Source organism: Kwoniella europaea, chromosome 1, assembly GCF_036810445.1.
Source record: "Kwoniella europaea PYCC6329 chromosome 1, complete sequence".
NCBI lineage: Eukaryota > Fungi > Basidiomycota > Tremellomycetes > Tremellales > Cryptococcaceae > Kwoniella > Kwoniella europaea.
Window position 1 is genome coordinate 10,856,658 of NC_089487.1, and position 14,378 is coordinate 10,871,035.

Genomic DNA, 14,378 nt, shown 5'->3' on the forward strand with positions numbered 1-14,378 from the left:
TCATACTCTAAGCGAATTCCAGAACCTAGACTACCATGAGGACCAACATGCTTTCCTCGCTTAGCGAGTATCTTTAACCTATGTATAGTGCATGATATGTATGATATACACTTCAGAGTAGAATTACGTCAATCCACTTGAACACGCTCCCACCAAAAAGTACCGTAATATTGGAATCATCTCCAAGTGGATTCAGGGTTAGATACTTCGCTGTGACGTAACTCTTACAGTCAATGGTGGGGTTTATGGATATCCCCTCTCTGTGCCTCCACCTCAGACAAACAGAGAGCAGGCATAAAGGAGATACAAGGAGCGAGGGAAGCAAGGAAGGAAGGGAATCCAAGCATACGGAGTACTGCCCAACCCAGATGATGGAGCTAGTGATGGTGAAATGAATAAAAAGGATGAGTGCACCTGAAAATGACACGGACTAAGCCGAGGATGCAAAGTTGATTCAAAGGATCCAGGTGATCATTGATGTCATAAACATCAAGTGTGATGTAACTTCAGATGTGCATGAAAATTTCAACGCACAACCCACAACTTTGGGATACATACCTGGAGACACAAGGTATAATAAACCGTTGGTCACCCTCTATCCCAATTCCCACTCACTAGCCATTCCAGCAAATCCATATACAAGTATTGTTATAATAATGTCAGCACCAAGAATCTTGACCTCTCTTCGACCTCAACTGCGCTTAGCTCGTATTGCCCTACCTTCTCCCTCTACTCGCTCTTCATTCTCCACTTCCATCCGACGACTAGACAACAAAGATGACAGTGGTCGACCTCAGGCTGCTCATCCGTCGAAACACGCTTCAAGACCTGTATCATCAGGAGAACCAGTAGCGGAGCACGTAAAGGAAGATGAAAGTAAGAGAGCTGGTTTACCTGAAGAACCAATGGATGGTCCACCTCCACGTAAGTTTGTCTCTTAATCTTACACATGTTGAAGACATACATCTGTTAAATCAACGAATGATACTCTTCAATTCACCTACGCTCACTTCCATGTCTGTGTTGTCCTCTCTTCTTCTCTTGCATTGCAATTTTCTTACACCTACAGGTACTGAATCCGGAATCGATCCTTCAGCTCCGCTCGCTGCTTTACCAGCCCAAGAGTTGTTCCACCTCAAAAACCGAACCATCCTCATCACAGGCGGGGGACGTGGTCTAGGTCTCACAATCGCTCATGCATGTCTTGAGAGCGGAGCCAGCGTCAGATGTATGGATCTCTTACCTGAACCATCCCAACCTCAATGGAGTAAAGCAGAGGAATTAGCCAAATCTAAAGGATTGGAAATAACCTATCATCCATTAGACGTTACAGATCAAAATGCCGTATCCAACCTCTTCTCCGACTTATTCAAGATGGATTCGAAAGAACATCCAATTAGAGGACTATTCACTTCAGCAGGTATACAAATTATGATGCCTGCCGTTGACTATTCCATCGAGAAATTCCGTAAAGTCATCGACGTAGATCTCACAGGAACCTTTTTATGTGCTCAGGCATTTGCCAAAGAATGGTTCAAAAGACATCCATCTATGGATGGTCAGGCGGGAGTGGACGGTGCTAGTATAGCGATGACGGGAAGTATGAGTGGACATATTGCGAATTTGGGTATTGAATGTGCCGCGTACAATGCTAGTAAAGCGGGGGTAAATCAGTTAGCAAAGAATTTGGCTTTGGAATGGAGTAGAAAGGGGATCAGGGTCAATGTGAGTGGGATTTGTAGCTTCGTAAGAGTATACAAAAGAGCTAATGAATGGATATGTATGATACATAGACACTCTCACCTGGTTATGTGAGTGACTTGTCTCAGAGATAGGATCACTCGGATTCTAATCATTCTTTATGGTGCTAATCATTGAATCTCTCCATTTGCAGATTCGAACAGCTCTCACTGCGGCTCAATTAGACGAAAAGCCAGAACTGAACAAGATCTGGTTACAAGGTTCTTTGTTAGGTAGATTATCAACCCCAGACGAATTTAGAGGTGAGTCCTAACTATTTCATCTACCGTCTCGGAAAATTATTGAATCAAAGCACTGATGTTGATGATTTTTGATTGGATTGCTATCGCTCAGGCCCAGTACTATACCTCTTATCGGACGCAAGCTCATTCATGACTGGAGCGGACCTCTTGGTTGACGGTGGACATTGTGCAACTTAGATCTTTACAACGGATATGTTGTATCATCTTAATCTTCATTTTTGAATAAAGGAAAGGAAAGGGATAGATCGACGATAATACTGTATCCAATAGTGCATAGAATTGAAGATACCATATATACACGAAACGGTATAATACAAATACAAATACAATTATAAGTATAAATGAAATGAAATGAAATTCTAACGAATCTAAACTGAACGTATACGAGTACATGTGTAGCACATCTATCGCGATCACATCGAGTGATATTTGTGATGTTCCCTACCTATGTTGACTTATTCTCTCCACACAAATCCAATTAAAAGCAAGGAAGGAATTGACAAAGTCAGATGCAATCTATCAATCACAAGTCATATCATCAAGGACATCAAGAGAGTGCATCTCCGCTTTTCTATGTACAACAGACGATACAGACAATCCCTAACGTGTCAGACTCATCTCGCTACACTCTCTCCCGACAATCTACTTTTACTCGATATCAGGTATCTCCTCCAAGCTCTCATCACCAACTTCTACATTAGAATCCTGACCGCCATTCTCCTTTTCTTTATTGATATCTACTCCTAAAGTTCTCAAATTGTCCGATACCTTTGCTGGAGTTGCTCCATTTTCCTTGTCTAGTTCTCGCGTAGGCGAGGGCGTTCTCGGCCTATCCACCGGATCCTGATGTTCTTTCTCCCTAGTCTCTCCTTTTCCTTCTGCTCCATCATTTTCAGGTGCTGGCCTCAGTGCACGCTCAGTCAAATCCCTCATCTCCTCTTTCGCCTCCGTTTCCTGGTCATCATCCTCTTTCAAAATCTCTTTACCATCAATATTATTCTCTTCCTGACCTGGATTGTCCGAATCGATCCTACCGACCTTCCCTTCCTCTCTCGTTTTCTGTCCCACCTCACTCATCGGTCCCTCAGGTCTCTTCATCCCAGCAGCTGCCAATCCAAGTCTTCCAATAGGCGATTTACCTACAGCTGGAGTGTTAGCTTCATGGGTATTTGTAATTTTCGAGGGCGTATCATTCGTACCGCCAGAAGTGTGGGACTGCGGTCGTACGCGGACTCTTGACGTGGATGTGGAAGAAGCTGGTGTTCTAGCTCTAGATGAAGTAGTTCGTGTTCTAGTAGAAGATATTGAAGGTGTTCCAGTCAACTTCGTCGAGGTAGTCTTAGTCGTAGAGGTTTTCATCGGTGTGGATGTAGATTTCGAAGGTGATTCATGATGTTGTACACCAGCTGATCTAGCTCTGGAAGCAGCAGTACCTTGTAACAGTCTACTTCCCGTCCCTTGGCTAGTACCAGAAGTTTTAGACGGTGTGGATTTATCTTTCGATTCGCCTGAAGCTGGACTACTCCTTCCTTTTTCTTCTCCTATACTATTCCTCCCACTGGATCTACCAAGACTTAACGATTCCCTCTTACCCCTAGTTGCGCCAGGAGGAGCGGTGGATAGCGGTCCAGAGGGGATTCTAGCTTTGGCTAGACTTGATGCAGTAGGTTTTGAAGGTGTTCCAGTCAAGTGTGATTTCAAGGGACTGGGCACAGTATGACCTTGATTATCCGAGGAGGGAGTACGGTGGGTTGGGCCAGTATGTGATGGAACAAGTGATTTTGGGGTACGTCCCACCGGCGGAGTGGCAGTGGATGATGGTCGTGAGCTGGTTGAGCTGGAGGTGGTAGATTGATGGCCAAGGGATGTACGTGCTCTGGTTGGAGTCGTGATAGTTGAGGGAGGAGCGGTGGAAAGACGTGATTTTGGTTTGGTAGTGGAGGACGTAGGAAGAGGTGGTTTGGTGGTGGTCGAAGGGGACGAAGATGTCTTTTTGGCTGAAGATCCGAAAGAAGAAGTAGAGGTTCTCTTCGTAGGCGTAGAAGTGGTAGGGGGTTTATAAGTCGATGTTACGGATTTTGAGTCCTTGTCGGTTTTTTTCTTACTAGCCGGGATGGCACTCATCTTTACAGTCTTATCGGATTCCTCCACATTTTCTTTCTTCGGCTCACTGGGTTCTTTCGGTTCTTCAGGTGTTGCAGGTACAGGTAAAGCAGTCATCCCATTGACATTTTCGCCTGTTGTAGATAATCGTTTAGGCGATTTAGGGGGTCTAGATGGACTGTCACTGGTATTGGTATTATCGATTTCCTTGATCTCTACAGGCACAGGAGTCGGTTTGGCTTTCTGTTTCTCCGGTGTTGCTTGCTCCTTGATATCTAACTTATCTATCTTACTCTCCAAGGTTGAAGTATCATCTTTCAGGATGTCCTCTGTACCATCCGATTTATTCTGAACAGAACCAGAAGTAGTACCCCCGACACTGGGCAAAGTCGTACTATCACCTAATCTCGGTGTGGTGCCCGGACTGGGACTAGGTGAAGCTGACCATAATCCCGATGAAGATATCCTACGTGAGTTACCTAATGTTCCGGTGCCGGTTCCAGGCTGTAAGCTTGCTCGACGGTTTTCCCGAGCGGTAGCTTCGGCATCGCGGTTGGCAGCTGTCTGGAATCGAGCGACGAGGGCTGAGACCTGTGGAGTAGGTCAGAAGGATAAGATAGGATGAAAATGAAGAGAGTCATAGATGGTGATGGGTGTTTGGAATTTGAAAGGAAGAGCATGAGTTGCGATAGAGAATGTAGCGGGGACCAATGCCGTCGTCAGCTAGACTCCATGGATGATGAGGATAACGACTTGGGACAGTGAATGAGTGCACTTACACTACCCTGTGACCTTTCGACAGGTAATGGCCTAGAATATCATGACTCAATGATCAGCTGCAGTCGAGTTTTGGGACGACTTGAATACATCTAGGATCACACTCACATGTCTCACCGATCCTCTTCGCCTCTATTCGGGAAGTAGCTGGGTTTGACAAGATACTCTATACCAGACACCTGAATGATGATAATCGGTTCGCTTTTTGAGTCTGAGGTGAATGACGCTCGATGTTCAGGTTCACCTGGTATGTTGTCAAGATGTGAATGGTCAGATATGGAACGAGATTGCCAGTTGGGATGTGAAGGTACAAAGAGATACAACGGGTGGTCGATGCGTGCTTGACGTTTGATCAATTCACTCGATAGATGCGGGGTCTCCACTGTCACTCTAGATGGACGGACAAAAGAATATATATCTTTACAAATGACAAACTAAGTCGTCCTTTGCTCAATTCCGTATGGCTCGAAGGGTGTAGAGAATCTTAATTTGCTATCTCAATACCGTATGACACTCGGTACATCATTGCTACCGATTTATGGGAGAAGCATCAATAACACGTTGGAGAAGATAGAGTAAAGTCCATAGCATCAATATGTATTTTATCCCGTCTTATGATAGTCTGTCCACATCCACTACACCATCCCGTCTCTTAGAGGGCAGCACCGATAACAGCACCTACAACACCAACAGCACCCATGATCATCCCGACGGCCACACCGGTCTTACCAGCACCAGATTGAGCGGAAGTAGCAGCGGCCGAAGCAGCAGCGGAGGTAGCGGAACCACCGGCTGAACCAGCAGCTGAGGCAGCGGCGGACGCACCGGAAGTTTGGGAAGCGGCAGCTGATCCAGATCCGGTGGTTGAAGCTGCTTGGGAGAGGGTGGCTGAGTCTACTGGGGTGGTTGATTCGGCCTATGTCATAGATCGAGTACATCAGCACCATCGTTCTTTAGAGCTTTTGAGCAGCATGCGCAAACGAAATGACAATACGCAGACTCTATAGCATTGGGGATATCACTCACAGTAGAAGTAGCTTGTCCGTTCTCAACTTGGAAGTAGTTGGCGGCGAGTAAATCACCGAGCTTGGACTCGGAGACGTAGCTCTTGAGGAACCATGTACCGAGGGCTACACCAGCGGTAGAGAGGTTGGATGGAGCGGCGAAATCGTCACCTTGTTCGTAAAGGGCGATAACGTATCTGCGAGTGAGAATGGAGAAAATCAGTATATTTCACAGCCGAGGGATAAAGACCGAGTTCTCTTCAAGAGATTAATGTCAAACTTACCGATGGGATCCAGTGCCTTCGAGAGGGCCAGGACCGGCGTAGTCGGTGCTGATTGTTAATGATTGATAATCAGCTGCGATCATATCCTGAGGGTTTGCCAGTTGATACTCACATGGTAGTGGCTCCAGTGTAGTTGAGAGCGTAAGGAGCTGAATCACCAGAGATACCAACGCTGTTGACAAGCCAGTGTCGAGTCTGTTCGGTAACGTTTTGGTCGGTTCCTACTGCGTTGGCGTCGGCCATGAGGACGGTGTAGAGCTGACGCGCACGCCCAGAAGTTTTAGTACCGTACTTTGCATACAAAAGAAGGTAAATCACTCACCTTTCCAGCTTGGAAATCATCGCTGTCGGCGCTCTCGGGAGTGACAGTGATTTCAGGTGAAGAAGCGACGGCTGAGAATCGTCCATGTTATGAGTTAAAATCCGTCTTGACAGATATACAGCATACGATGACTTACCGTCCTTGTCTAACAGGTCACCTGGTGAGATAGCTGAACCACCGAAAGAGACGGTAAGGATAGCTTCGGGGTCGAACTCTTCGATTAATTGAGGGACAAGTTCGGCTTCTGTATACGATGGAAGAGCGAGAAGTCGAGTCATCAGTAAGATATTAATTGTACTCAATGACATAGTTTGGACAGATGTATCACTCACGCTTGAAGTGAGCTTCAATAGCTTCGATATCCGTTTGCGAAGCAGTAGTGGACGATGAATTTTGGGCCAAAGCGGGGATGGCAAGTAAAGCGAGAGTTGGAAGCAGGGCGAACATCTTGATGAGCTGTATTTTATGTTTTCTAATAATAGCACAAAATTGTGAGATTAGTCGACAGCCATTGAAGCTATAAACGGATAAGAGGCGAAAAGAGATAGCTGGATAGCGATGGTAAGGGTGTAAAAGAAACGGTGAAGAAGGATAAAGGAAGGTGACTCTGTCAAGGGGGATCTGTCAACTTACGAGTAAAAGGTGAAAAGAGCGACTTGTTGATCGGTTACGGTTCGTTATGAATGAGCGTTGAGCTTGAACGAGTACACTGTACGAGTAATGCGATGAAGATGAAGATGAAGATGAATATCAGATGGAAGCAAGAGATGAAGACCAACAAGATCTATTTGCTGTGTTTGCTGTACTTTGTACTTGCACTTGGCACTAGCTAGCGTATCCATGAAACGAGGCCCAAGCTTGCTCTTGGTTGCCTTTTTTTTCATACCTACGTAATCAAATATCAATCGCGTCAACAACTGCTTCTTACACGTGGTATTGAGTGCAATTGACGTCCAGGTGAAAGAGTAAACTCCGTGCTGTGGGTGAGAGTGGCATCTGCATGTCCCGGTAAATGAGGTGGATGTTGGGGGTTGGATTGGCACGGCGTTGTTCGGTGGTAGACACGAGATTCCTTGATTTTCCCTTCATATTGGGATGGGAGTATCAAAAGTGTAAATACAAAAGAGCTATCCAAAAGTATAATACCCATCTACTCATTCTCTTCGATCACCTAGATCATCCCCACTCGCTAATGTAGGTCTGTTCCTCATTATTATACTGACTGTGCAAAAGACCGTGAGCTGACGGCTGAGTATAGCTTTCAAAATGGCTTCAGCTGCTGGTTCAGGATCAGAGGTAGAATACCTCAAGACTTTGGTATCTCAAGTGAGTTCCATCTGTATCGCGTATCAGGTTAGATGCTGATCGACTGATATCTGACGTACAGCTCCAAGATAAAATCCACCAACTCGAGAACAAAGCTTCCTCGACTGTCTCTTCAGCTGTCGACTCTGCCAAATCCGCTGTTGGTCTTGGTCCAAAAGATGCTCCTAGAATGGTATTGATCGGTCCTCCCGGTGCTGGTGGGTGTAGTCGTGATTGGTTCACTCCAAGTTGAGAAGTATGGCTAATCAGATCGAGCTCTCTCTTTTTTCTTTTCTAATTCCTCCCCTCACAACCAACAGGTAAAGGTACTCAAGCACCCAACATCTCCTCCAAATACTGTATCTGTCACCTAGCCACCGGTGACATGTTACGAAGTCAGGTTGCCAAACAGACCGAACTGGGTAAAGCAGCCAAGAAAATCATGGATCAAGGTGGTCTGGTATCGGATGAAATTATGATCGGTATGATCAAGAAGGAATTGAGTGAGAATGCGGAGTGTAAGAATGGGTAAGTGAATTTTTTTACTTGACCTCATACCAGATACCAGATATCGATTATATATATCCTATTCCCATTGGACCACCTCGCTGATCTTTCATCCGTCCTAATATCATTCGGTTAGATTCATCCTCGATGGTTTCCCTCGAACTGTCCCTCAAGCATCCAAGCTCGACGCGATGTTGAAAGATGCCAAACAAGCTATCGACCACGCCATCGAGCTCAAAATCCCAGACGCACTTTTGATCTCTAGAATCACAGGTAGATTGGTACACCCCTCTTCAGGTAGAAGTTATCACAAGGAATGTGAGTCTGGTCGCATAAACTGTACAATTATCATACATATGGGATGGCTAATCTTGTTATGATGAATAGTCAACCCACCTAAAAAACCTATGACCGACGACATCACCGGAGAACCCCTTATCCAACGATCAGACGATAATGTCGAAACTCTCAAAAAGAGATTATCGACTTACCATGCTCAGACCGGTCCCGTCGTGGAGTACTACAAGGGAACTGGCGTATGGACTCCCGTAGATGCCGCTCAGTCACCTAAATTGGTTTGGGGTTCGATCGCTAAGATCTTAGAAGGTACAAGGGAAGGTAAGACGGTTAGAGAGTAATGTCTTAATGATATAGAGGAATATACTGTAAAAAGGGTCGCAACGACGTCCAGGGAAAGATGGGTAATACGAATAAAAGGAAAAATGCATTTAACATGAACATGAACATGAACAAACCATTACCATCTGTTGCAAACATGTCACTTGTTCCACTTGGACATATAGTTGCACATATTCTCTATCAGTTTGTCAAATGTGCGATCATCGGTCTGTAACAGGGTGGTTGAATTGTATTCGGTATTCGTAAATCATTCTGTCACGTTCACCGCATTCTCATTACGAGAGCATCATTCTATCCTCCCCCAACTCGTCAACCAAGCATTCTCAAAGGGGTAACTAAAACTGGGTCATATGGTGATTCATTCAGACGTTGCATCCACAGATATTTACTTTTCATTCGGACACAACAGCACTATCTAGAATAAGGATGATGGTGATGATCTTCTAACACTGGGTTAGTGAGACCGGAAAGTGATACGGTATAAGTTTTGAGGTAGATCAAGGGATACATGGTTTTACTATGTTGATGATGAAGTTTGGTATGGAGAAGATGATGGTTATCGGAGGAGGAAGATTGGTCGAATGGGTTGGTCATGATTAGAAATCAACTTATTGAGAGATTGAGCACTACAAGAACACAAAATCAAGTTAGCTACTTGGAGCCCTTCGTAGTAAAATTATACCACTCACGGTGTAATCAACAGTCGAGTTGGTGTTGAGGATCAAAGCGACAATCAAACCGTAAAGACCCAATACTTCGGCGAAAATGAGGATAAGAATCTGGACGAAAGAAAGACGAATTTAGCATTTATTCTTCGACCATAGTGTCGATGATGGGTTTTATCGATACAAGGCTAGACTCAGATAACTCCAGACCGAAGTATACGATTCCCGCTTTTATGATTGGCAAATGCCAAAAAGGGCTCCAACTCACCATACCAACGAACAATCTAGGTTGTTGAGCAGTACCTCTCACACCTGCGTCACCTACAATACCAATGGCGAAACCAGCGGCTAAACCTGCGAGACCGACCGAGAGACCAGCACCGAGTTGAATGAAACCGGTGTACAAAGGCATAGGAGAAGCGACTACGTTCAAACATCTCCGTCAGCTGAGTGCCATAACAGGTTTCGGAGGAGGCGTCAGCTGAACTTACGGTTACCAGAAATCAACACGGAAACGACGAGACCGTACTACATGTACAAAAAGGTCGATCAGCTCGGCGCAAGTCTTCCGGTCCACGTGGAAGAGAAAGAGAGACTCACGATACCAATGATACCAGCCATAACGACAGGAATGGCACATTTCATCATAAGATCAGGTCTGAGGACGGCCATGGCGGAGATACCTACACCTGATTTGGCGGTACCGTAGCTGGTAACAATCATACGATGTCAGCGATGATTGAGCGGCAACAACATGGATTGAGTTTGATCAGATCGACATAAGGAAGATGATCTCCTGCGTCCATGCGATCTCCAACACTGGTAGTGATGGATGAAGAAATGTGAATGGGATGTTCACAAAGATCGTATCGAGTTGTACGAGGTACACCCTCGCCGCCAAGAACAAAGGTACAAACCCAACCCATCTCATGACACCTTTCCTTCCTGCCTATGTTGATATAAAACGAGATAAACTCACGCAGCACCGATGCAGGTGAATACAATGGCGGAAGTACATCCCATAGCTCCGAAGAAGGGAGCGTAGACTGGACAGAGCTCAGCGACGGTGGACATTGTGGCTGCAGGTGATAGGCTGGAAGGTCGATAAGGCTATTATATATACAGGATACAGATCAGCAAAATGGCGATGGGCGATGGGCGATGAAGCGGATTTCGCGATGATGAAGAAAGATGTCGATGAGCGAATTTACCTACCTGATTTGAAAGCTGATGAGCTCGATTGAAGAACGAGTATACCAAAGGTCGATGGTGGGTTGAAGATGGTATCGATGTATGCATTGAATAGAACGTGAATGACACTCTGAGCTCACTCACCAATCTACGCCCACAGCCGATGACAAGGTGCTCTCGTTCAGTGGGTCGGAGCTACGGCGATATACTTGAATGTGGCACCTGACCCAGATGGAGGTCGTCCACCTTGAATGTCCACTAAGTGCAACAATCAGAACCTAAATCATTCTTAAGCTCGTTCTTCATGTCGTTGTACTTCTGCATATTCCCACGATAATGCTTACAATTCACCATGGACATATACCAGACTCGCTCCAAAAGAGCTAGATCACAATCTTCCTCTTCCTCTTCTTCCTGCTCTTCTTCCTCTCGAGGTGAAATAACATCAACGTACCAAACGCCTTCACCTCCACCGAAATTTCATAAAGGTCCCTCATCACCCAATGAAGCGACTAAACCGTTTCTATGCGTATTACCTCCAACATGTTCTCAGCCGGGTACGTCGACATCATACTCTAGTCAAGAAGAGCTGGATAGACATCAACACACGTTCCATAAGTGGATATGTCATGTTCCCATACGTGATAGGGAATTCGCTTCGCCAGATGAACAGGTGCCAGAAGGTTTTATAGGTGGAAGGATGAATAAAGGGAAAAGGATGAAAGAGTGTTTGAAAGTTTTTCCCGATGAGAGATTATTGGAAATCGTAAGTTTGGTCATTTAGAAAGCAATGCAATACAATATCAAAAGAGCTTATCTGATATTCAGAGTTGAATGATAGCATCATACGGAAGTGCATGATCCCATAACTAGACAGAAGAAAGATAATGGACAAAGAATCGTAAGTCTTTGTTGTGTGCTTTGTCGGACAAGCACTAGGCCACAAAGCAAAGCATAGCTAATCGACCTGGTTTCTGTTCACACAGTTCGAATGTTTCCTTGACCCCAACCAGTGCGGTAGGAAGTTCAAAGATCCGAAGAAGAGGAGAAGACACATGGTAGATAAGCATCGTGAGTAGACATATTTCCTTATCTTCTCTATCCGAGTCTTTCAAATTATCGTCAGCTCATCGAGCCATCGTTGTTGACTGTTGATTTCGAGAAGATTATCCTTCAAATTATTTCTTCGGTATAACCAATCATGGTGTGAGTCTGTTCGCCAATCTATACTTACTGCTTAGTTAAAAGAGCTGATTGTATTCTCGCGATCTGTAGATCAACGCAATCGTCCAGGAAGATGGTCTAGCAATGAGTCTCATTCGACCTCGACGTGATCTACAGCCACATAAAGATACAGTTACATCACAGAACGATCCGAATGGTCACACACCGTCCACGTCGCTCGATAATGACCATCATTCCATAGCAAGGGATGACAAAGCACAAGAAGTCGATATGGATGATCTCACTTCTATCATGGAGAGTAGCTTGACGTTCATCCCTAGAGGCGTTAGGAGGGCCGCTAAAGCTAAAGAGAAAGTGATGGAAATAGAACCGGGAGCTTGAGGATGATTGTAAGATTTTCAACAGGATCAAATACCATATCAATGATAAAACTGTATGATGACGATGATAATGATAATGATATGAAATCCCAAAGTTGTACATCCATCTTTATTAGTGGTATAATTACATGATGACACAACCACAACAACCTTTCCTTCCTATATCCAACGTATCATACCCTCCCTGAGGAGGAGGTGGATACACTACCTGACCTTGAGTTTGACCTCTGCCGGACATAGCTTCATGATATGATCTATCGCTTAGACCTTTGGGGATCCGATAACAGCATTGTTGAGCGCACGGGTGAAGGTTCTTGCATGGACATGTTGGAGGGCAGGTACAGTTTGGGTCGGAAAAGCCACTGGGAATGCAGTATACAGGTATGGAAATCAGTGGTAAGCTGGAAAGTATAAGACACAAGAAGGACAGGAACGTACCATATGAAGTTGATTGGTGCGCCTATAGAAACTATCATAGTAATTCTGAAGTGGAAGAGTCGATGTTGCGCCTGAACTACCAACATCTCTGGCTGATCATCGATTACATATATACATATATGCATTCGAACCTTCACTACATCATCATTATCAACAACGCCTAAGAGGTATGTTTTCCATAACATCAATATTGATGAAATATACACCGAGTCAGAACCATCAAGGCGGTACTATTGTATTGTTAGCTCTTAAGAAGATGAATCAAGAAGTAAGAAGTAAGAAGTAAGTGAGACAGTACACTGATAAATGAAAGGACAACAACTCATATTGATTTCGCTTATCCTGCATAGCGTAGTAGATAAATTGCACAAATGACGCTATTGGTATACCCTCAATCAATTCAACTTTGGTGGTGACTAACTACAGTAGCGTTAAAGATCATTTGATCCGATCCTAACGGGAATTCCAGTGCGCCCATATTCATGGTGCTTGGCTTGATGTTTGGGTATTCTCACATGATGTGATCTAACGTTTTGATATTACTGTATCACCATCAAGATACTGTAAATTAATGATATAATCTGTTGTGGTGCTACCGTCCTCATACTTTATCATCAAAGGAATCGAAATGACGCACTGGTATTGTCTGAGCTCCAGTATGTCTGTCTTGATCCTATAAATATCCGTTATTGAGACACAGCTCCGAACGAAAATCTACGATCAAAAAAGAAAGTGGCGCAGAGAGAACGGGGTACGGTACCAGCAAGTTTTATGATACAGGATCTATAATATGTTTATTCTTACTATGTGATTTCCCCAAAACCCTCTTCTTCGGAGTGATAGAAACTGTTCAACCCTATACATGTTGATAGACTGACTCATACGTTGACGATTGCTCTCAATAACGATAAACATCTTCTGACTGAAAGATGTCACTAGACGACGACAGGTGCCACAATCGCCACGACATGATTCAACATCTAATTAGCATGGGCGCAACGCAATGCGAAGGAATTAACAGATCATCAAAATCAAAGCAATCAAAGGATGGGTTGAACCACATAACCAACTAATTTAGTGTGCATGATTTATCAATCAGTTTAAAAAGGAAAACGATCATACCTTGCGATCGGTTCGAGTCAGATTGAATTCCCACTGCGTTGACAACAGGCTGCCACACGTTGTTCGGCTGAAGAGATACTACTAGGTCACTATTGTTTCTCCGCATTGACCTTCCCCCAATGGTGATCCGAAATGCGGAATCGGCGGAGCCCTACAATCTTTCCGACTGAGCATAATCACATATTCATGGCATACATTTGCAGCATGGATATTCTACTCAACAACATCCTCCCCTTAAACCTCTCATTCGAGCATATTATCATTTCACTTGTCATCTCATTTCAAGCATAGCGTACCCCTCATTCCTCAGTATGGCAAACCCCAGTCATTCCGACTCAACATTCATAGGTAGGGTAAAGGGAACCATATCAAAAGCTGCAATAGGTCATAGATGACAACATCGATCATGCTAAAGACAATCGCCCAAGTCACATTAATTTGAATCTGGCAAAG

The 14,378-nt window shown here is 44.5% G+C and overlaps 6 protein-coding genes across 6 annotated transcripts; 3 read left to right on the plus strand and 3 right to left on the minus strand.

Moving 5' to 3' along the window:
* Window positions 1-656: 656 nt before the first annotated feature.
* V865_004124 (uncharacterized protein) lies at window positions 657-2,180 on the plus strand (the record flags this gene model as incomplete). The annotated part of the gene is made up of 5 exons (XM_066227909.1): window positions 657-924; window positions 1,097-1,725; window positions 1,794-1,811; window positions 1,895-2,003; window positions 2,095-2,180. 5 exons carry the CDS (start codon window positions 657-659, stop codon window positions 2,178-2,180), a joined length of 1,110 nt encoding a protein of 369 aa, XP_066084006.1.
* Window positions 2,181-2,651: 471 nt separating this feature from the next.
* V865_004125 (uncharacterized protein) lies at window positions 2,652-5,409 on the minus strand (the record flags this gene model as incomplete). The annotated part of the gene is made up of 4 exons (XM_066227910.1): window positions 2,652-4,697; window positions 4,886-4,916; window positions 5,001-5,127; window positions 5,388-5,409. The coding sequence occupies 4 exons, from the start codon at window positions 5,407-5,409 to the stop codon at window positions 2,652-2,654; spliced, it is 2,226 nt and encodes a 741-aa protein (XP_066084007.1).
* Window positions 5,410-5,535: 126 nt separating this feature from the next.
* Window positions 5,536-6,940, minus strand: V865_004126 (uncharacterized protein; the record flags this gene model as incomplete). The annotated part of the gene is made up of 7 exons (XM_066227911.1): window positions 5,536-5,799; window positions 5,910-6,084; window positions 6,172-6,219; window positions 6,284-6,429; window positions 6,494-6,564; window positions 6,630-6,737; window positions 6,826-6,940. 7 exons carry the CDS (start codon window positions 6,938-6,940, stop codon window positions 5,536-5,538), a joined length of 927 nt encoding a protein of 308 aa, XP_066084008.1.
* Window positions 6,941-7,759: 819 nt separating this feature from the next.
* Window positions 7,760-8,943, plus strand: V865_004127 (adenylate kinase; the record flags this gene model as incomplete). The annotated part of the gene is made up of 5 exons (XM_066227912.1): window positions 7,760-7,819; window positions 7,881-8,016; window positions 8,119-8,326; window positions 8,442-8,623; window positions 8,693-8,943. 5 exons carry the CDS (start codon window positions 7,760-7,762, stop codon window positions 8,941-8,943), a joined length of 837 nt encoding a protein of 278 aa, XP_066084009.1.
* A 609-nt stretch (window positions 8,944-9,552) lies between these two features.
* Window positions 9,553-10,683, minus strand: V865_004128 (V-type proton ATPase proteolipid subunit; the record flags this gene model as incomplete). Its single annotated transcript, XM_066227913.1, has 6 exons — window positions 9,553-9,570; window positions 9,634-9,723; window positions 9,878-10,032; window positions 10,101-10,137; window positions 10,210-10,318; window positions 10,589-10,683. 6 exons carry the CDS (start codon window positions 10,681-10,683, stop codon window positions 9,553-9,555), a joined length of 504 nt encoding a protein of 167 aa, XP_066084010.1.
* A 469-nt stretch (window positions 10,684-11,152) lies between these two features.
* V865_004129 (uncharacterized protein) lies at window positions 11,153-12,366 on the plus strand (the record flags this gene model as incomplete). The annotated part of the gene is made up of 5 exons (XM_066227914.1): window positions 11,153-11,566; window positions 11,642-11,701; window positions 11,787-11,871; window positions 11,966-12,006; window positions 12,076-12,366. 5 exons carry the CDS (start codon window positions 11,153-11,155, stop codon window positions 12,364-12,366), a joined length of 891 nt encoding a protein of 296 aa, XP_066084011.1.
* Window positions 12,367-14,378: the final 2,012 nt, after the last annotated feature.